The following is a 21,738-nucleotide window of genomic DNA, read 5'->3' as shown; positions in this document are numbered from 1 at the left end:
TGAGGTTCAGCCCTGTACCACGTCTCTGTGTGCCTGAACTTTTACAAGCGGTTCTGTTTGTTTCCGTGGTGCTGCAGTGAGGTTTGGTGCCTGCTCATTTTCATGACGCCACCACCTCCTGCCTTCTTCCTGTGCAGCGGCTCCTTCACGTGTCTAGAGAGCCTTTCTTTCCCTGTTCTGCTTCCTTTGTGCCTTGAAGGATTCTTTGAGAACGAGATGGTTCTCCCTTGTTGATTTTGGGTGACCGGTGCATGTCATGCTCATTTTCCCCTTGATTTATAGTCCATGAATTTCTTTTGCACACAGTGAGTCTGTTGAAAGCACCGCAGCTGCAGTCTGACCTGAGAAGAGGCTCCGGAGGACGTGGGCTGACCCCCGTGCGCAGTCCTCGCTGACACGGGTCCTCTGGTTCCTGACTTCCCTGTTGCCTCCATTTCCGCGGTAGTTTGTCACCACTCACCTGGTTCAGCCTCGTCACTCCATTCGTCTGTGGGCTCCCTTGGCTGGCTGTCTCTGTCTAGGACGTCCCTGAGTGTTTCTGGAGTGTGGTTTGGTCACAGACACCCTAAGGTGCAGTGTGTCAAGGAAAAAGCTTCCTTTTGGTGCCATTTCCACAAACAGCTTTGCAGAGTTTCTTAGCGTGTGTTTCTCTTTGGGGCTCAGGCTTTATCCCTCTTCCTTAGGCAAAACAAACATCAAACAGCAAAAAGAGAGCAAGACAGTAAGAAGGAGGGAAAAATAAATGAAAAACAAAAAAAAAATCAATGGGATGGAAAAGACACGAGACAGACAGTTGTCCAGCCCTCCCTCCCGCGTGACTGCGCCGAGCTCTCACCATATCTGGTTGGTGCGCAGGGCGTGTCTAGCCTCCCATCTTCTCTGGACCCGCACAGCCTCCCGGGACAAGGGTCAGCTGGGTGGCATTTGCAAAGGCATCGTCCCACCTGGAGGGAGAGCTCACAGCAGCATCTTGGGGTGGGGGATCTGGCAGAAGTGACAGGGGAAGGGGAGGGAGGCAGCCAGCATCCAGGTGGAGGCTGTGCAGTGCTGGGCGGGATTGTTGTGTCCCTGCAGCCCAGAGAGGGTGCAATTAGGGGAGAAGCTGAGGCTCCAGGAACAAAGGAACAAGCAGAGTGGGAAAGTAGGAAGTCAGAGCAGGAAGACAGCAGAGCCGTGCGTGTGGCGGGCCTGCCGGGAACCGGGTATAAATGCAGCTCGGGGTGGAGGCCCAGACCTCACCAGCACCTCCTGCCAGCCACAGCCACCTCCTCTCCCTCGTCCGCCATGTGCCACACCAGCTGTTCCCCGTGCTGCCAGCCGGCCTGCTGCGGGTCCAGCCCCTGCCAGGCTGCCTGCTGCGTGCCCGTGAGCTGCAAGCCTGTCCTGTGCCTGACCCCATCGTGCCAGTCCTCGGGGTGCTGCCAGCCGTCGTGCCAGGCCTCCGTGTGTGTGCCCGTATGCTGCAGGCCAGCCGCGTGCGTGGTGCCCTCCTGCCAGTCCTCGGGGTGCTGCCAGCCCTCTTGCCCCGCCCTCCTCTGCAACCCTGTCTGCTGTGGCACCTCCTCCTCCTGCTGCTGCTGACCTCCTCCTGCTGCGGCTGCTGAACTCCCATCTCCGTGTCCACTCTCCGGGACATGGGACAGGGGACCGCCACTATGTACCTCCCGGGCCCATGTGGTCCCGCATTGTGGCAGACAGGAATCCTACTGGACTGAGCTGCTGGACTCTGAGCTAGAACCCAGCAAGGGGCTCCAGAGCCTCCCTTTCCCTCTCCCAACGCAAAGGATGCTCCTCTCCTTAGTATCCGACCACTGCCCCATGGGAGCCAAATAAATCCACTTTGCCAGTGCCCGTCTCTGTGTTTCTGCCTTGCTTTCGATACCCGTGGGTCCTGGCTCTCTCTGTGCGCTGGGTGCCATGGTTCCAGCCCAGATTCCACTCTCCCCTCACACGAAACTTTAGGCCCAAGCCCGCTGAGCACCAAGACACGCACATGGGCACACTGCTGTTGCTGCTCAGGATACAGCTTTCTGGGAGTGGCTGAGCCTGTGCTCTAGCCTCCTGCAGAAATCACACAAGTTCTAAGCTGCAAGCAGGAAAGGTTGTACGGGGTCACCCTGGCCGTGTGTGCAGAGTTGAGAGTGAGCCAGGCAGGACAGGCTGGGATGTTGTGCGAAGGGCAGGGTTGTGTGTACAGGAGAGCCCGTGCTCATGCAGGAGGGCCCGGTGTTGAGGGACAAAAGCACCTGGGAAAGCAAGAGAGTCAGGGGCAAGGTGGCCCTGCTGGTCGACTCTTGGACTGGAAGTGTGTGTCCAGGGCAGAGCACACGAACTCCGGGAGGTGGCAGGAGCCAGCCCGGTGGGGTGTCGAGTGTGTCGGGAAAGCTGGCCAGCCTGCCCAGGGCCGAGGTTTCCTTAGGTGCTGTTTTGTCTTGCACCTCCAGCACAAGTTGGTGACCCCTAGCAACCCGCACGTTCGTTGCCTGGACCCATTGGTCTGTCATGGCCTGTAGGCTGCTTCCAAGGTGGAGCTATTATGCATGGTGTGGTCCTAAGCCTGGCCCCACTTGGATCCCTGTAACCTCACCCCTGTGGGTACTTGGGGAAGATATGCAGAGCTGGAATCGCTGGAATGCATCAAATTTCTCCTCTTAGAGTTTTGAGGAAAGTGTGTACAGATTTCTACGCTGGTTAAGTAGTTGATGTTGAAATCTAAGGCACACGAGTCTCCCTTCCCCAGCCCGCCAACCCACAGCCTCTCCAGCGCTCTCTGTTTCTTGATGTCTTCATGATGGGATGGCGTGCAATCCAGGTGCTGTTAGATTGTAGATCTCTGGTGGCCTGTGCTGTGGATGGTTTTGTCTGTGCTTTGGGTCCCGAGATCTTCTCCAAGAAGTGTCTATTCATGTTAGTTGCCCAGGGTCTCCCTGCTGTGCTGTTTGTTTTGGAGGCAGCGAGTCTGACTTTGTTAAAGCTCTTTGCGTTGTCTACGCCTGACTCCTTTGTCCAAGCAAGACTTTCCTATCTCATTGTCCTCAGAAAAGCTGTCTATACCCCCAACATAATGAACCCAAATTAAACACAACAGGATAGAACTAATCAAATCCGAAGAACAGAAGCCTCATAGGACCTCAAAACAAGGTGATAGAAAGTCAGCATTGGCTACCGTAATTTCTCATTTGTTTCAGAATACATGTTCATACCATCACACTCAATAGAATGAAAGAAATCAATAAAACCGATTATATCAATGAATGAGAGCATCATAAGACTTCAAAGTAATACGTTAGGAAACCTGGGTGACCATCATAGATCCCATTATATTCAAAATAGCTGCCCCTATCGTCATGTGGGTAAAATAGAACAACACAAGACAGAACAAAGCCTAACCTAACAAAATTGTTTTAAAAAACCCCAAGAGTCAAAGGCAATAAGAATTTAACAGTAGTTACTGCCTTTCCCCCCGCCAGGTGTTTCCTCCCCCGTCACTCTTACAGTAACTCTTGCTTTTGGGTCCCATTAACTCCTTCTGTTCCTGATGCTGGGGTTCACGTGTATAAGTCGCACGGTTTCACCCCTGAACATGATCTCCAGTTTGGTCAATTTACCTACAGCAGCCCTGAAATTATTCTACCTGTAGCTGGGTAGCTCTCCACTGTAGGAAAATACCATATATTCCTTGTCCATTGTGCGGTTGATGGGCAACTTACCCTTGCTTTGTTTTCTGGTTTTCTGTCGCAGGGGACACTTGTTTTCTCTCCTTTGCTGTTCAGTCCATGAATTTCTTTTCCAGTCAGATGTGTTTCTTGTATACAGTGTGTCGATGTATCTTGTTTCTTGACCCACTGTCCCTATGTTCCTTTGTGTTGCTGACCTGAGCCGATCTACACTACTGGTTCAAAGCAGCACACATTGGTTTGCCTCTGCCCTGCTGTCCTCCTGCTGTTGGCCCTCCACACTTCCCTTCATTCCATTGCCTGTCCTGTTTGGCGATCTTCCTCTGCTGCTGTTCCTGGCACCATGGTCATCTCTCTCTGTAGAATATGCCTTTGAACTCTCTGTAAGGTTGGTTGTAGTCACGAATTCCTTCAGTTGTTCCTTATCATGGTCGTATCTTATTTTTCCATCAATTTCAAACTATAGTTTGTAGGGTAGTCAACTCTGGTTTGGACATTGTTTTCTTTCAGGGTTTGAAACACTTCCCTCCAAACTCTTCTTGACTGGATGGTTTGTGTTGATAAGTCTGCATTGATTTTGATTCGTTTTCTTTGATAAGTGCTCTGTTTCTTTTCTCTAACAGCTTTTAATATTCTGTTCTTGTGCTGAATTTCTGGGATCTTGATTATTCCATGTCTGGGTGTACACTGACTTTGGTTACGGTAGTTGGAGTCCTATAATGCTTCACTTACCCGCATGCCAGATCCATTTCCCATGTTCGGGAAGTTGCGTTCTCCTACTTCTGTGAATGTCCTATGAATTTCATTTGTGTTGACCCCTGCTTCTTCAGCGACACTGATCACTCTTCAATTATGCTTCTTTGCATCATCTTGCAGCCGATGAGTTGTTATTTCCGGATTCCATGGTGTTTTTAAGGGACCTTTTGTTTCACGGTCAAAGCTGCAATCCTGTCTTCCATGCTTGAAAGTCTATCTTCAGTCTCTCTCAAGCTGTTTCAGGAACTTTCAAGTTAATGTTTAATTTTCCGGATCTCTCAGAACCTGCTTCATGCATTGTAATTCCTTTCTATATCCTTTCAAAGTTTCTGTCATTTTCCTGTGCTCCTCTTTTTTGTCTGTCTTCTTTAGATCTGCTGAACAATCCTTCCAGTGTCTTTGTGATTTCTTTTTTACCTGAGACGTTATATCTGATTTGACTGCTTTTGCAATCTCATGAAGTTGTTTCTTTATTTCTGTTGCTACACTCTCAAGAGATTAGAGGTACGCGACTTGCATTTGATTCCATGACTGTATCTTCCAGAGTGGTTCTGTGTGGGGTAGAGGTCTGAGGATGCCTTTTCCTCCATCATCTGGATATTCTCTTGGCTTCCTGTAGGTTCCCAGGTACTTCCCACGTTGCGTACCCTTCCATGGTGCAGGGGGCATGGGACAGGCACCCAGTTCCTCTGACCCCAGATTTACAGGGAGGTAGCAGGGGGGCATCTCCTCAGATGTACAGCTACAGTGGGGATTCTCTGCATGGGGGTGGGGCTGCTTCTCTCAGCCTGTGTCTACACTGGGACTGCCGTGATGGTGGCAGACACACAGGGCTGTGTTGGTCTGATTCCACTATTGGGTGATGACTGCCAAAAGGAACCAAGGGCCTCCAGTGGGGGCCTACAGGTGCACAGGGCTTATCTGGGTGCTTGTCCCTGTTCCTGCAGGCTACGTACAAGAAGGAGCCTTCTGGTGGCTGCTCCCTGCAGCCAGAGGTGGATCTGTCTGGCTCTGTCTGTCCCCACTGGCATTCCTAAGGAAAGGGCCTTCCAGTGGTGCTGCCCAGCAGGCAGACGCAGATCTGCTGGCTCTCTGTCCCAGCAGTGGTTTTGCATCCTGTCTTCAGTGCTGTGCATTCTCATATCTTTTGAAATGCTGGTGCCAAGCATGCTGTTTCCTTTCGTTGTTTCATTTTGTTTCCTATAGTTCTGGCTTCCTTTATTTTGCTCTGCTTTGTGTGTTGCGCCCCGCATCTTTGCAATACACTTGAAGCCCAGGACTTGGACAGCTGTCCTCTGCTCTTCATGCCCTGGAGGGCTTTGGGTATTCTCGGTCTCTCATGGACCCTGGTGCTTTGGAGGGCTGTGTTCTCCATGCTGTGAAGACCGCATGTTGGTAGCTGGATTGCGGTTACGTCGGCTGTGTGGATCCCCCTTGGAATCACGGCCACTGTGACCATAAGTGTCCCCGCCCGTCCAGCAGTCATTCTCGATGCTGTTGCGTACAGAGTCTCTTCCATTTCAGGTTTTTCAGCAGGTTCATGACTGGGCTGGAGGAGTCGTGCTCGTGTATTACGCATTCTGTCAGGTTGAGTATTTATTGTAGGCGTCTTTTGGTGGTGCTTGTGTGTCTGCTCTGGAGAGCACCCTGTCATCAAGTAAGTAAACTTTGACCTCTTCTTATCCTATTTTAATATCGTTTTCCTTTTTCTCCTTGGGTGCTTGTTCTGGCTGAATTTTTAAGTACTATATTGAACAGCAATATAGATAAGAGAAATGTTCTCATTCCCAATTTGAGGGACAAAACAGTGTTTTCCACTTGCTGGGTTGTTGGCAGTTGAGTTGTGAAGGATGAGTGATACCAGATCGAGACGTGGTCCTCCCGTGTCCCTCCTGGGACTGGTTACATTGTGTCCCATAGGCGCTGGCAACCGGGACCTGCCCTCCCATTTGCTTCCAGGAAATGTTTCCTTCTTTGCTTGACCACTTGTGTCACCATTGTGTGTTCAGGGCTGTGTTCCTCTATGTCCCGATGTTTATAAAGCTCTCTGTGCTATTTGTGTGCTTGATATCTAGGAGCAGTGCTCCGCGAAGCCCAAGACACTGTGTGCTTGTGGAAAGGACCAGAAGGGGCTGCTCTGCAGGTCCCTTGGGAGGAATTCCTGGGTCTTGCTGAGAAGAACACGTGTTCTTTAGCATTTGGGTGGAAACCTCAGCAGACAGTGTTTGATCTATCTTATGGAAAGGTCTGATTTCGCTGTGAAGCTGAGTTATCTTCTGTTTCTCTAATTGCCTTTATTCATTTAGTTATTTTGTCAGTTAGGTAGTTGGTGTTTTGAAAGTGGGCCTTGAGGTTCAGCCCTGTACCACGTCTCTGTGTGCCTGAACTTTTACAAGCGGTTCTGTTTGTTTCCGTGGTGCTGCAGTGAGGTTTGGTGCCTGCTCATTTTCATGACGTCACCACCTCCTGCCTTCTTCCTGTGCAGCGGCTCCTTCACGTGTCTAGAGAGCCTTTCTTTCCCTGTTCTGCTTCCTTTGTGCCTTGAAGGATTCTTTGAGAACGAGATGGTTCTCCCTTGTTGATTTTGGGTGACCGGTGCATGTCATGCTCATTTTCCCCTTGATTTATAGTCCATGAATTTCTTTTGCACACAGTGAGTCTGTTGAAAGCACCGCAGCTGCAGTCTGACCTGAGAAGAGGCTCCGGAGGACGTGGGCTGACCCCCGTGCGCAGTCCTCGCTGACACGGGTCCTCTGGTTCCTGACTTCCCTGTTGCCTCCATTTCCACGGTAGTTTGTCACCACTCACCTGGTTTGGCCTCGTTACTCCATTCGTCTGTGGGCTCCCTTGGCTGGCTGTCTCTGTCTAGGATGTCCCTGAGTGTTTCTGGAGTGTGGTTTTGTCATAGACACCCTAAGGTGCAGTGTGTCAAGGAAAAAGCTTCCTTTTGGTGCCATTTCCACAAAGAGCTTTGCAGTTTCTTAGCGTGTGTTTCTCTTTGGGGCTCAGGCTTTATCCCTCTTCCTTAGGCAAAACAAACATCAAACAGCAAAAAGAGAGCAAGACAGTAAGAAGGAGGGAAAAATAAATGAAAACCAAAGAAAAACAATGGGATAGAAAAGACACGAGACAGACAGTGCCCAGCCCTCCCTCCCGCATGACTGTGCCCAGCTCTCACCATATCTGGTTGGCGCCCAGGGCGTGTCCAGCCTCCCATCTTCTCTGGACCCGCACAGCCTCCCGGGACAAGGGTCAGCTGGGTGGCATTTGCAAAGGCATCGTCCCACCTGGAGGGAGAGCTCACAGCAGCATCTTGGGGTGGGGGATCTGGCAGAAGTGACAGGGGAAGGGGAGGGAGGCAGCCAGCATCCAGGTGGAGGCTGTGCAGTGCTGGGCGGGATTGTTGTGTCCCTGCAGCCCAGAGAGGGTGCAATTAGGGGAGAAGCTGAGGCTCCAGGAACAAAGGAACAAGCAGAGTAGGAAAGTAGGAAGTCAGAGCAGGAAGACAGCAGAGCCGTGCGTGTGGCTGGCCTGCCGGGAACCGGGTATAAATGCAGCTCGGGGTGGAGGCCCAGACCTCACCAGCACCTCCTGCCAGCCACAGCCACCTCCTCTCCCTCGTCCGCCATGTGCCACACCAGCTGTTCTCCGTGCTGCCAGCCGGCCTGCTGCGGGTCCAGCCCCTGCCAGGCTGCCTGCTGCGTGCCCGTGAGCTGCAAGCCTGTCCTGTGCCTGACCCCATCGTGCCAGTCCTCGGGGTGCTGCCAGCCGTCGTGCCAGGCCTCCGTGTGTGTGCCCGTGAGCTGCAGGCCAGCCGTGTGCGTGGTGCCCTCCTGCCAGTCCTCGGGGTGCTGCGAGCCATGCTGCCAGAGCTCCGTGTGCTTCCCCGTGAGCTGTGGGCCCTCCTGCCAGTCCTCGGGGTGCTGCCAGCCCTCCTGCCCCGCCCTCCTCTGCAACCCTGTCTCCTGTGGCACCTCCTCCTCCTGTTGCTGCTGACCTCTTCCTGCTGCTGACCTCCATTCTGCATGCTAGTTGTCCAATGCTGATGTGACACTTTGGAGACCATGTGTACCATGTGCACCATGCCTCGGTGCCTAGATCCACCCTTATGGTGATCTGATGCCTCTTAATCTCCGCTGCTGGACTTAGGTCTTAAATATAGAAGAAAGCCCATAGCCTCCCCTTGATGTCCTTCTCCAGTGAGTGCTGATTCTCCCAGCATCCTCCTGTACCTCATGGAAGCCCAATAAATATACTTTCCCTGGGAGCTCTGTGTTTCTGGGCTTCCTCTTTATGTCCATATTACCTCCTTGTGAAGTGTACTCATTGTGTTTTCTGCACCTGTGTGTCTGTCCAGTGTCCTGGGGGCAGTTTCTGAGCACAGACAGAGCTGAGAGCACCAAGCTTTGGAATTTCTGTCTCCTCTGGTGTCCTGTTGTCTGGGCTCGTGGTTTTTGTCCCATGGTGTGACTTTGACTCTTGGGTTCTTAGACTCACTGGACAGGATTGGCTTCTATCACTGCTCTTCACATGTACACAGCATCCATTGTTTTGTGGCTGAAGACTAATTACCAGCACACACAAACCATGTGTGTATTCACCTCCTAACACGGAAACCGGAACTCAATGACTATTTGCCACTCATGTCTCAGGCCATCTGCTGCCTGTTTTGTGCTCATCTGACCGGCGCAGCTCCAACGAAACAGGAGACAGGAGACGCTTTTGTGGACGACAGTTAACTGCTCGTTTATTTACGCGGGGCGGGCTCTGGTTTATACATTTGGCCGTGACCAATCACAGGCTGCCACAAGGAAGCAGGGCGGGAATAGGATGTAGGCTCTGGCTACTATATCCAGCTGTGGCCAATCAGGAGTTGCCACAGAGTACGGAGTAGAGCGCGGGGTGTGCACGGGTTGGCTAATTTAAAGAGGGACGTAGCGCATTGCGGAAGCTGGCGTGGTCCTTAGTCCCGGCTGGGGTATGGTATGTTGAGCGCCTGCGCCCAACATCTCCCCCTTTCTTTATAACTGACGCAGGGTCTCCAGAGGTCGGTGCCCCTCGTGAGGCATCATGCTGCGCAGTCATGACAATGCCTCATTACTTGTTGGTGCTCTTTTGGAGGGGGCGGGAGTATTGTTTTATGAGCCCAACCCGCATGCTCACCAACATGGAGACCGGGGTGTCTCCTGGCCAAGGACGACACCCCCTGCGATGCTTTGCTCCACACCTGCGTCACAGCATGGCGAGCCATGCTGCCGGGCTTTGACCAGATTTTATGATCAGCAATGCTTGTTTGATACTTTGTCCCTATTCCTTTGTCTGCGAATCCGACAGAGCAGAAGTAGAGAACAGAAGTAGACTGCCGAATGCCGCAAGTGTAGTTATGGTAGCCAGAGCCCCTATTCCTGCCCATTCCTTTATGAAAGCCAATTGGAGAGTTGGCCCGAGCTGGATCACAGGAAACTCGTCTGAGTCCGCCATAACTGGAACCGGTGTGAACTGGAGTACCTGCATAACAACAGCTGAAAGTGTACTGTTATCCCAACATTGTAACATATAACAGGTTGCGGTGGAGCAATTTGGAAAAGTCATTGGCTGCAAGGACCGTACGAGATGCAAGAAGGAAGGGAAAAGGAGGCTACTAACCAGGGGAGTTGGCCAAGGTGCCATGGTTAATGGGAGTTGTGGGTGTACTTGCTTGGTCTGGCTTGTGAGGCTCCTGTTGGTTCCCCTGTTCTGTGGTTGACGTTTCCTCTGGGTCGGGGTCTGGTGGTTTGCAGGGACGTATCAGGCGTTCCGGGACCCAGACAGGTTCGCTGCCTTCTTCCTGCGGGAAGACACAGACCGCCCCTCTCGCCCAACTAAGTACTGGGCTGGGGCTTCTCCACACCCCATGCAGGAGGTCTTTCCAGCGTACCCAACCATGTTTGGGTGCGACAGGGTTGGCATGTAGCTGTGCTGGCGTGGATCCTTGTGGGTTGATGTTTACAAAATTGTAAGTGAAGAGGGCGAGATTTAGTCTGGCCCTAGGTGTCATGCCCTGGGCAATACCCTCCTTTTGTTTAAACAGAATAGACTTGAGGGTTTGATATGGCCTAACTTTAATTGCTCTTGAAGAAGTTTGGATGCGGCTTCTGCTTTGTCTCGTGGTAGGGGCCGTCAACAATGGCAAGCCCCGACTCCTGCCAAGTTAACGAACTACACCTGGTGCTGACCCAGAGCAGCTGTGAGCTGCTTAATGAGCGGCATGGCTGTCTCTGCGTCTCCAAAAACTCTCCCTGCTGCCTCCATCATGCGGGCCACAAAATCTGAAAAAGGCTCGCTCGGGCCCTGCAAAATTTTTGTCAAGTGGCCTGAGACTTCTCCCCTAGCCGAGACCAGTTTCCATGCTTGTATGGCTATTCTATTTATCTGTGCATACACCTCTTGTGGAAATATCAGCTGGTTATTGAGATACTGCCCTTGTCCTAATAACATATCCGCGTTCCAAGCGGCCTGATTGTTCTGGGCATTAGCTTGGGCCTGTTCTGTGGCAAGTTCAACATTCCAAGCTTTCCAATCAAGATATTGGCCTGGGCTGAGCACTGCCTTGCACAAACTGGCCCAATCAGCAGATGTCATGGCATTTCCTGCCAGGGCTTCTACTAGGGACAGGGTATACTCCCCGTTAACACCGTACATGGTGCTGGCCTCCTTAAGATGCTTTATCGCCTTTATATCTATAGGCAGGTGGGCTCTGTTTCCCTGAGCATCTACAGCAACCGGAAAAGCCTGGAGAAAACGGCCCAGGCCTCCTGGGTCCTCTCTTTTGACTTGATGCCAAAGGTCTTCCTGGAATGTCCCAGGGGACATCTGGACCCGTTGTGGACAGCTACATAGCTGATGGCAGGGTCTCTGGTGGGCATGATAATCTGGCGGGTCGGGAGGTAGAGCCGTAGGTCTTATACGGGGCGGCCCTGGGATCCCGAACTCGCTTTCATTGACCCATTTACTCTGAGAAATCCTGCGTTGCAGCTCATTTATGGCCTCAGAGTAGGGCCCTCTCGACTGCGTGTGTGTGACTTCCCCTCTTTCGGTGGTGTCTGCATCCGCCATTTTGTATACTTCTCCTTCCTCCCCCTCATTATCTGAGGAGTCTGGGTTGGGTGGGGTCACCTTGCCTGCGGCACTGGACTCGCGAGATTGCTCGCGGGAGGATTCTGCCTGATGGTAATCAAGCGCCATGGCGCCAGCCCTTATATGATCATGACAAGAGGTGTCTGCGAGGCAGCTTCTCACTATGGCCCAAAGGGGTCTGACTCCTGGCTCCAGGAGGCCATTTTCTGCTGCAAAGTCAAGATCTCTCCCTAATTTATCCCAGCTGGGGATGGTAACGGACCCTGTGGGACCAAACCAAGGTGCTACCTTATCGACCTGATCGAGGAAGTTTTGAATTTGTTCTCGTTTTATTTGTAATCCCTTTTCTCTCAGTAAGTCGCCCAAATCGACCGACAGCGGCTGAGTAGCGGTGTTGCCCATGTTAACCGGAATTTCAAGAGTTTCTTTTTCTTATATTTTTTTTCTTTTTTTCTTTTTTTTTTTTTTTTTTATACAGGGACAGCTTAGTCCCCGCACCCCTTTACGGCGCCCCCAAAACCGGCCTCTTTACGGCCCCCGGAACTCTCTTTACGAGTTCCTGACCCTTGCGACGCGTCCGCCCAAGGTTGCCCAATAGCCCCCGCTATCCGGCCCTGTTGCGTAGCACCCGCTACCAACATTGAGCAGTTTAACCTGTCAGCCCTCGCCCGCCAAGTAGCCCCCGCTATTGGCACTTGACGATTTTACCTGTTGACGTCTCTGTTCTGTCGGAGAGAGAAGTTCGTTCCCGTACTGTTGGAGAGAGAGGGTCTCAGCGTTCCGGGCTCCCCGTACGGGCCACCAGTTGACCGGCGCAGCTCCAACGAAACAGGAGACAAGAGACGCTTTTGTGGACGACAGTTAACTGCTCGTTTATTTACGCGGGCTCTGGTTTATATATTTGGCCGTGACCAATCACAGGCTGCCACAAGGAAGCAGGGCGGGAATAGGATGTAGGCTCTGGCTACTATATCCAGCTGTGGCCAATCAGGAGTTGCCACAGAGTACGGAGTAGAGCGCGGGGTGTGCACGGGTTGGCTAATTTAAAGAGGGACGTAGCGCATTGCGGAAGCTGGCGTGGTCCTTAGTCCCGGCTGGGGTATGGTATGTTGAGCGCCTGCGCCCAACACTCATCATTCTGTGTCTTCTAAAGAACCTGTTGAATCACATTCCTCTGTGTGTCTGATGTGTGAAATTTTGACCTTGGTGACTTCCAGTGGCTGATCCCTGAGATGGAGCTTTGTCCTCTGTGCTGTGTGGGTGGAACTCTGATCAGTCCGTGGTGCACTTCGGCCCTCTGTGCCCCTGGTTATGATATCTGGGTTGAGGTCCTGGGAGGTGCCAGGCCTGGAGTCCCTGGCTCTGCTCTCATAGACAGTGCAGCCATGTGCCTCTCACTCAAGTTACAACTGGTTCCTGGGACTCCAGTCCTTCATTCATGCCTGATGGCGAGAATTTACTTGCAAAGTTAATTTTATAACCCTTTCTCCAAGGTTGTCTGTGATTGATTATGCTGTTTGAAAGTGACTTTCTATGAACCAGTGCTGGAAATGGAATCTTTCTGGATGTACACAACACTGAATGTGCACGCACACCCACATGTACTCCCTCTACATATGAGCACGTACAATGTGCACATCCAGGCACACTCATGCAACCCAGGCATTCTCTCACACACTCATGCACACACTGACTGGGGCTGGGATGAACCTGGAATCAGTAGAAGAGAGGGAGAGCTTCTCTAATTCCTGGTGCTGTGTAGGGACCGAAGGTCACTGTCTTGCTCAGTCCCAGCTTTGTGTCCCGGTCATCCACGCAGGCAGATCTCAGGAGACTGTTTCAGAGCATGAGTGTTGTAGGTTGCATCTAAATGGTCCTGCAAAGGCTCATGGGTCAATAGCTTGGTCATCAGTGCAGTGGTGTTTAGAGGTAAGACTCTGGGGAGTGTGTGGGTCATCAGGACTCTGGCATCGTCAATGGTTTAATCTACTGATGGTCATCCCTGTGTGAACTGTTGGGTGGTGCTGCATGTGGTTGGAGGCAGGACAGAGGTAGAGGATGTGTCCAGAGGGCGTGAAGTGTCCCTGGCCCCTTCCCTGTTCTCTCTGGTTTCTGGCCACCTGAGGTCAGCAGCTGTGCTCTGCCGTGTACCCCCAATGATGTCTCCCCTCACCATGGGCCGAGTCAAGGCAGAGCCACATGGCTGTGGACCAAAGCTCCTTTTGATAACTGTCTCAATGTAGATGTGGAATTTTATTCTGAAGAGATGTTGGATTGTTTCCAGTGTTTTTTCCGAATCTATTGAAATGATTGTTGGATATTCCTCTTTAGTCTGTTGATGTGAATTATGTAAGTTGATTTTCAAGCATTGAACCAACCTTGTATTCCTGGGATGAATTCCACATGCCCATAAACTTTTACTTCCTTTATATATTTCTTGATTTGATTTTTAATATTTTGTCAAACATTTTTATATCTACATTCATGAAAGACATTAGTATATATTGTTGTGATGTTTTTGTTCAACTTGGAATCAGTGTTATATTGGCCTTATGAGATGGATTGGGAAGAGTTTTTTCTTCTGTTTTCTGGAAGAATTCACGTAGAATTGACAATATTTCCTCTTTATGTTTGGTAAAATTTATTTGCGTAAGCATTTTGTCCTAAAGTTTGCTTTGTTGAGAATTTTAATTACAAATTCATTTTAAAAATAAACGTGGAACTATTGAGGTTATCTATTTCTCTTGAATGAGTGTTCATAATTTTGTCTTAAATAATTAGAATATTTCACATAAATTATCAAATTATGGGTATAGCTTTATCTATGAAATTCCCTTGTAATCTTTTAAATAAGTATAAGATCTGTAATGATGCACTTTTTCCTTTCTTAATATTGGCATTTGTATTTTCTCTTTCTTTTTAATTATCCTGGCTGGAAGTTTTCTTAGTTACTTTTCTTTTGTTGCTGGTACAAAATACCCAACATTCAAATTTAAAAGGGAAATGTTTATTTAGCTCACAGTTTGTAGAGGTTTTAGTCCATAATCAGCTAGCTCCAAATCAAGGTGGCATGGCAAACGGACAGCAGTTCATGGTGGTGGAAATTGGCAAAAGGAACCAGAGTGAAAGGGAGGAGCAAGCCTCTTCTCCTCCTCTACACCGTATGCAGGACACCCGTCCTAGGGCTGGTATGCCACTCACAGCCCCAATAACAGCACCAGCAACGAATCAGTCACAAACTCTAGGTTCAGCTGCTTCCAAAAAGCCCCTATGACTGCATGAGGCTTTGAGGAGACTTTCCAGACACAAACCATATCAGAGGTTTATCAATTTTATTGCTCTTCTTGAAGAATTAGCTTTTGGTTTTATTGTGTTTCCCTCTCTTATTCTTTATTATTGGCATCATTGATGATTTCCTGATATTTTTCCTTATCTCATTTGTTTTACTTATTTGAGTGTAATTTGCATTTCTAGATTAAGATGCAAACCTGCATAAGTGTTTTCAGAACTTTCTTTACAAATATAAGCATAATGATTGGGCTCTAACCTGTTTTTATCCATGTATTTTGGTGTTACCTTTTTCATTTGTATTTAATTCAAAATATTTCCTCCTCCCTCTTATGAGTTCTTTGACTGTGAATTATTTAGAAGCATGTACATTTAGTTCCAACTTTGCAGGAGGCTCCAAGGCATGCTTTTGTTATGATTGCCTAAGTCAATGTCATTGTCAGAAGAGAACATTCATTATCAAAGTCCTTTAAGTTTGCGAAGGTTTGCTTTATAATGCAGTCTTGTGAGGGGTGTCCCTTGTGCTCTCCAAGAGTGTGGGTGCTGTTCCTATTGGGGAGCATTTGCTAAGTACCAGCTAGTTCAGGTGGTCGAAAGCCTTGTTCAAATCTTCTGTGTCTGCACTTTCCCTCTGTCTGTGTTACTGAAGCTGAAATCCAATGATGATGGTGATTTTCCTGCTTCTCTTTTCTATTCTATGGGTTAAAAACTATGTGCTTTTGGGGCTGGGGATTTAGCTAAGCGGCATAAGCAGCTGCCTTGCAAGCAGGCAGTTGAGAGTTCGATCCCTGGTACCAATAAAAAGGAAAAAAAAGACCAAAAAAAAAAAAAACAAAAACAAAACTATGTGCTTTTGAACCTATGTGTTGAGGTGCTTACACACTTAGACTGTTCAGTTTTCTGGGTGAATCAGCTCCCTGGAAGAATGCAGCAACCCTCTTTATCCTGGTAATGTTTCTTGTTCTCAAATCTACCTAATGCAGCCTGACAAGTTTCAGATGGTATATTTTCCATCTGTTTACTTTTAATCTGAGTTTTTCTACTTAAAGCAGGATTCCTAGTGGACAGCACACAGTTGGACTCAGCTTTTTATGACTCCAGCTTAGTGCTTTGCTGACTCCATTCCTTCTCTGTGCCTGGGTAACAATTCTCTGTCTTTTTGAACCTGCTCAGTCTGGTCTCCATGACAAGCATGTTTAGCGGACGTCACCTTGCCTGTCTTGCAAGCTCCTGTTCTCTGGAAAACCCTCCCAAGAGCTCCGTGCTTTCTTGCGTGGCCCAAGCCTCCTCTCCATCAAGTACTCGGCTTGAAGAAGTTTCCTGCTGCTTCTTGTGGCACACGTCTGTGCTAGCGATGCTTCTCCGTCCTGTTTATCAGAAAAGGTATTTGTCACCTTCGCTTTAGAAAGGCCTGTGTTTTACAAGGCTTGTGGATCTTTTGGTATTTTATGGGTTATGAATGCCTAACTCAATGGGGCTCGGGACTGTGGGGCTTTTCCTGAGACAGCTGACACTGCCATCCCCTGTGTGGGGTACAGTGTGCCTGCCATGCCTGACCAGCATGCCTGGAGATTGTTTCCTGGGGCGGACACTGCCTAGTCTGGGTGCTGGCTCCAACATCTGGGTCATTTTTTGGTCCAGTTTTACAGGTTGCTTTGTCTCTTGATGATATATTCATTTTTCATTGCCAATTTGCATATGATTATAATTGTTGACTGGCTGTCACATATCACATATGACCCAATGAAAATAGATATGACATTGTTTTCCCTGGAAGTGGGGTGTCGCTTATGTTGCAGTTGGGGTGCTTCTAGTCCCACATAGTCTCAGGCTGACCCTTTCTGGACACTTCTGCTCCCCACCATAGACTGCTGAGTGCCTGGGGAGGGGCTGTGAGGGATGTCGGTCCCTGCCCACCCTGTCACTGCAGCATGGTACCGCAGTGGGTCCAGGCCTGTCCCCCAGCCCCACGGCAGAGGTTTCTCCCCTCACCATCCCACCCAGGCAAATGTTGAGGAGATAGTACAATGAGAGGTGACATGACAGAAGGGCTCCCCAGGAGGGGCTGCTGCCCCCACTAGCTAGACCTTGGGGAGAGAACTTCAGAATAACATGAAGATAAAGAGACAGGTGAGGTACACTGGCAGTGCTGATTTTTTTTTGGCTCCCATGGGATTAGGTAAAAGTTTGGGAGCCAAGAGATAGGCACGAGCAGGGAATCCTAATCATTATTCCGAGCATCATCACTTGCTTGCCCCAGAGTTCAAGACTTGCTGAGCAGGCTTTCTGTCTGCCTCAAGGTTGGTCTGGGCCACAGGAGCCTGATTCTGGAAAGGGCAGAGCATCCCCTCTTCCTGAGCAGCTGACTTGGATACTGGAGGTCAGCAGTAGCAGCGGGAGGTCAGCAGCAGCAGGAGGAGGAGGTGCCTCAGGAGACAGGGTTGCAGAGGAGGGTGGGGCAGGAGGGCTGGCAGCACCCCGAGGACTGGCAGGAGGGCACCACACACACTGCTGGCCTGCAGCTCACGGGGACACACATGGAGGCCTGGAATGAGGGCTGGCAGCACCCCGAGGACTGGCAGGTGGGGTCAGGCACAGGACAGGCTTGCAGCTCACGGGCACGCAGCAGGCATCCTGGCAGGGGTTGGACCCGCAGCAGGCCGGCTGGCAGCACGGGGAACAGCTGGTGTGGCACATGGCGGACGAGGGAGAGGAGGTGGCTGTGGCTGGCAGGAGGTGCTGGTGATGTCTGGGCCTCCACCCCGAGCTGCATTTATACCCGGTTCCCGGCAGGCCCGCCACACGCTCGGCTCTGCTGTCTTCCATGTGGCTCTTCCTCCCTATTCACCTGGACTTGTCAGCCTGGGACGAGCATTCATTGCTCTGTTCCACTGTAAACACCATGACTTCCAGGCTGCCTTCTCCAGCAAGCCGGATATTCTGGTTTGACCTCACAAGGGTTCTGTGGTCTTCCCAGGCTGACTAAAGTCCTCTTAGCCTCCTTCTTCCCTGTCTCATGCTGCAGTGAGGACGACTGTGAGGCAACAATGTATTCTGACCTCTTATTTTGTACCGGGAAACTTTAATGCATAGGTTGGCAAATCATGGCCTGTGAGCTGGTCTGTGTTTGTCAGTGAGTTTTGCTGGAGTGCAGGAGCCCTCTTGTGCTGCTTTTCCACCACAGTGTAGAACTGAGTCGGTCTGAGAGACAGTGTGACGTGAAAGATGAACACTTTAGTCCTGCCCTTTACAGAAATTAAGCTCACTCTGCCATGGGCTAGTTGATATAAAAGGTATTTGCTTATGAATCAAAAATATAAGAGGGGATCAAAACCCGTGAGTGTTTTAATTTCAAAATATGTGTTACAGTAGAAGACGCAGTGCTGTGACTCTCTCCAAACCCTCCCGCTCGCTCAGCCCATCATGCTTCCCACTTTCTGAAGCAGCTTGGAAATCTTTCCTGAGAGATCAAAAATACAGTGAATGCTGCTGCTGAGCGCCATCCAACAGAAAGGCAGCTCCTAAAAACATACACTGTCCTCGTTCACCTGAGTCACTGGGTCTGGCACCTGGACCTGGATCTTCTTGCTCTTCCCCAATGTCAAGGTCACCATGGACAGGAAAAGTTCTCAATCAGCTCAGGACATGGAGGCAGCTAGGGCAGCACAGCTAAAGAAACTCTGGAAAGAGGACTCCAGAGCTGCTGCGCACAGTGGCCAGGACGCTGGGAGGAGTGTGTGTGAAGTGGGCTGAGGCTTCTGAGGGGCGCTCACGGCAGTGTGTCCTTTACTGTAATGGTAATTAACATTCACTGGTGCTGTGGTCATTCCTCCTGCACTAGGTCAGCAGCAGACCAGCCCTAGCTCTGGGAGCCTCCCCAGTGAGCAAGGAGGACACACACAATTGAAAATGGAAGTATGGGAGGCTAGGGTCTTCCCAAGACCCAGAAAGAATCTGGGGGTGCAGAGGACTGGGGGCTTGTGAAGACCAGCAGAGGGGCTGAGGGTGTGAGCAATGGGGTGCTGGGAGGAGGTAGAGCACTAAGCACAGTGGGGCTCCTAGACGCCAAGACATCTGAACCCTAAGAGATCTGCGGGGCAGAGCTGGGGGCCTCAGGACGCAGAAGGAGTGGCTGGATTTGAAGAGAATCCCAGGGATTGATCCAGTCTGAAGAGAGGGGAGAAAGAACTGAGCGAAAAACACAGCCATCAAGATCAAATAGTCCAGCATGCTGTGACTTCAGCCGCAGAGGAGCAGAGAAGGATTCTGAACCACAAACAAAGCTCGAGGAGACAATGGACAGAATCCTCACATTAGAATTTTTTATTACCGAATTACAGATTCAAGAGTCCCAGAAAACCATAGCAGGATAAATATAAGGGAATATATCCAGACACTCAAAAAATCAATAAAAACCAAAATTACAGAGAAAAATCTTGGAAGCGGAGGAGAAAAAGACACTTCCTGTGCAAAAGGACAAGGCAGTGAGACCCTAGACCTCTCCACAGAAAAATCGGGGACACAGACAGTGGGGCCGATTAACCCATGAAGTTGATGCCCTGCCCTTCACGTGGCCCCGTCGGCTACCAGATGAGGCACATGGGGCACATGGGGCACATGGCCTGCTGAGATACAGGGAGCCCCCCGCTGAGAAAGGCTTTGGGAACAGAATGACTCAGCAGGAAGCCTAAGGGGGCAGGGAGACCAGAGTGACTCAGCAGGAAGCCCAAGGGGATAGCAGCAGAGACCAGGAAGCGATCACAGCATGCCTGTGGGCTGCTGTCCAGTGGGGCTGCTGGCTCTGCTGCCCAGCCCTACTCACTTCCCTGTGGCGCCCCCACTTGTGGCTGAGATGTGGCTACTGAGGCCCCTCCTAGGTGTGGCTGAAAATGGTCCCTTCTGACCCCTCACCCCTGGCCAGCCCCACCTGGACCACACACACCTCTGGGCCTGGTGAACCCTCCTCTGCAGCAAGGCTGCTCCATCCTGACCAGGGTGGCAGGACCCTGCGCTCTGTATCCTCCGGGCTGATTCATCCATACCACTTTGCACACTAAACCAGACCCAGCCCTTAGAGCCTGCAGCAGCAGAGGCCTAATACATGGCGGAGGCAGATGACCAAGCGAGTATGATGCCTTGTCAACATCTTTCCTAGACTGCCCCTGGGAGTCACTTCTTGAAGGACCCCACAGCTCCTTCTCTAGAAGAAGGCTCAGGCCACCGGTTGGTCACCAGCTGGTGACTGTCCCTTATGGGCAGCCTTGTGGACTGCAGGGGGCTTACTTTTGTCCCACTCTGTCCCTTAAACTTACAAGGGTGATTGAACTATGTGGCAAGTTGTTACATTTTTTAAACTCACTACATTCAAAACCCTTTGTCCTGTCCTACTCTTCTCTCATTGCTAAGACGAAATACTCAACACCCAAAGCTAAAGGGAAAAGTTTATTTGGTTCACCGTTTGTAGAGGTTTCAATCCATAATTGGTCAACTCTAAGGCAGGAGAAACCATTCATGGTGGTGGAAGATAACAAAAGCAACAACAGTAGAGCAGAGAGGAACAAGCCCCTTTCTGCCATTTTATCTTATCCAGGTTGCTGGGATTAGGGCAGTGCCAATCTAGTCAGTGGACAGATCCAGCAACCACCCAGCACCCTTAAACCCAGCATCGAACCATGAACCAATCACAAACCCTAGATTCAGCTCCCTCTGAAAAAGCCTGCCCCTCACTATGGCTGCGTGAGGCTTTGAGGGACATCCAGACACAAACCATAACAACCTCTTTCAAACTCTTCCCTGTCACTTTGAACACATTCATCCCATCATCCTGCAGGGCCACCAGAGAGAATAGTCCCGCCACTTTCTGTAGCTGTTCTAAAGTCCTCTTTCCTGAGCATCTTTAGGAGGTATGATCAAAATTACAGTGAACACTGCTCCCCATGCCATCCAGTGGAAAGACGGCTCATAAAAACCCGACGCTGTGCCCTCGTTCACCTTATTCACTGGATCTGACACTTCGTGCCTCTTGCCTCTTCCTCAGGGTCAAAATGAAACGTTTTGAGTTGAGAGGTATCGAGAACAACTAATCCTGGCAAGAGGATACCCAGAGCAAAGGACGCCAGGAAAAAGGACTCCAGAACTGCTGCAGAAAGTGGCAAGGTTGTAGGTCACTGTGGAAAATCAGGACCAAGCCAGATGGAAGACACAGTGCCGAGGACCTTGGAAGGCAGACAGCTCTGTGTATGCTGGCACATGATGGACCCTCAGTTCCAGATGTCAGCCCCGCCTTGGGGTTAATAGGATGTTTGTATATGTTGTTGACAGGAAATATGAAAAACTAGCAGGAAGTACTATGAAGGCTGAAACAGGACTTTCTATAGTTGGTTACATGTTGTATGTTGCTGGGCAGATTTGGTTTACACCAGTGAATTGGGGGCTTTCTATTCTATAGTAGGAAGGTCAAAGCTGGGGTGAGCAGAGGAATCAATCACCGTGTTACACTGAGCTCATCCATCTGTGGGTGAATCTCCCTGAAACCATGGGATGGGTCAGCATAACCAGGTGCACTTCTGTCTGAGTTCTCTTATCTTGCACACTGCAGCTGGTGTTGGAATGCCAAGCCGCTGAGTTTACCGCTCTAACTGTGGGAACTAGCTGTCTGCCTTTTCTCAGCTTTGAATACAGTGATAATTTAGAAGTTTTAGTATTTCCTTTACATTTCCAGCTTCCCTTATAGGATGAGCATGTTGGAAGCTGGTACGATGTTGAGGGGATTTGTGACGATGTGCCTTTTACTGTAATGTACTTCTTTTTACCTAAACCTTCACCATATTGTTGGATGACACCTCATGTGAGGGCAGCTCTTATGCTGCTGTGTTGAGGTTGCAGGCAGGTCACCCACTCT

The 21,738-nt window shown here is 50.3% G+C and overlaps 2 protein-coding genes and 1 pseudogene across 2 annotated transcripts; 2 read left to right on the top strand and 1 right to left on the bottom strand.

The window, feature by feature from the left end:
- Positions 1-645: 645 nt before the first annotated feature.
- On the top strand, positions 646-1,851 carry LOC100725982 (keratin-associated protein 12-3-like). The gene has a single exon (XM_063224626.1). The coding sequence runs from the start codon at positions 1,285-1,287 to the stop codon at positions 1,579-1,581; it is 297 nt and encodes a 98-aa protein (XP_063080696.1). The 5' UTR covers positions 646-1,284; the 3' UTR covers positions 1,582-1,851.
- A 4,812-nt stretch (positions 1,852-6,663) lies between these two features.
- On the top strand, positions 6,664-8,738 carry LOC100726258 (keratin-associated protein 12-3-like). Its single transcript, XM_063224623.1, has one exon. The coding sequence runs from the start codon at positions 8,061-8,063 to the stop codon at positions 8,427-8,429; it is 369 nt and encodes a 122-aa protein (XP_063080693.1). The 5' UTR covers positions 6,664-8,060; the 3' UTR covers positions 8,430-8,738.
- Positions 8,739-17,265: 8,527 nt separating this feature from the next.
- On the bottom strand, positions 17,266-17,534 carry LOC106024981 (keratin-associated protein 12-3-like; annotated as a pseudogene).
- Positions 17,535-21,738: the final 4,204 nt, after the last annotated feature.

The sequence above is a fragment of the Cavia porcellus genome, unplaced genomic scaffold (genome assembly GCF_034190915.1).
Source record: "Cavia porcellus strain 051 isolate PalLab524CR breed Dunkin Hartley unplaced genomic scaffold, mCavPor4.1 scaffold_15, whole genome shotgun sequence".
Classification (NCBI taxonomy): Eukaryota; Metazoa; Chordata; class Mammalia; order Rodentia; family Caviidae; genus Cavia; species Cavia porcellus.
Note: the sequence above shows the minus strand (reverse complement) of the source record. Positions and strands in the feature narration are given on the sequence as shown.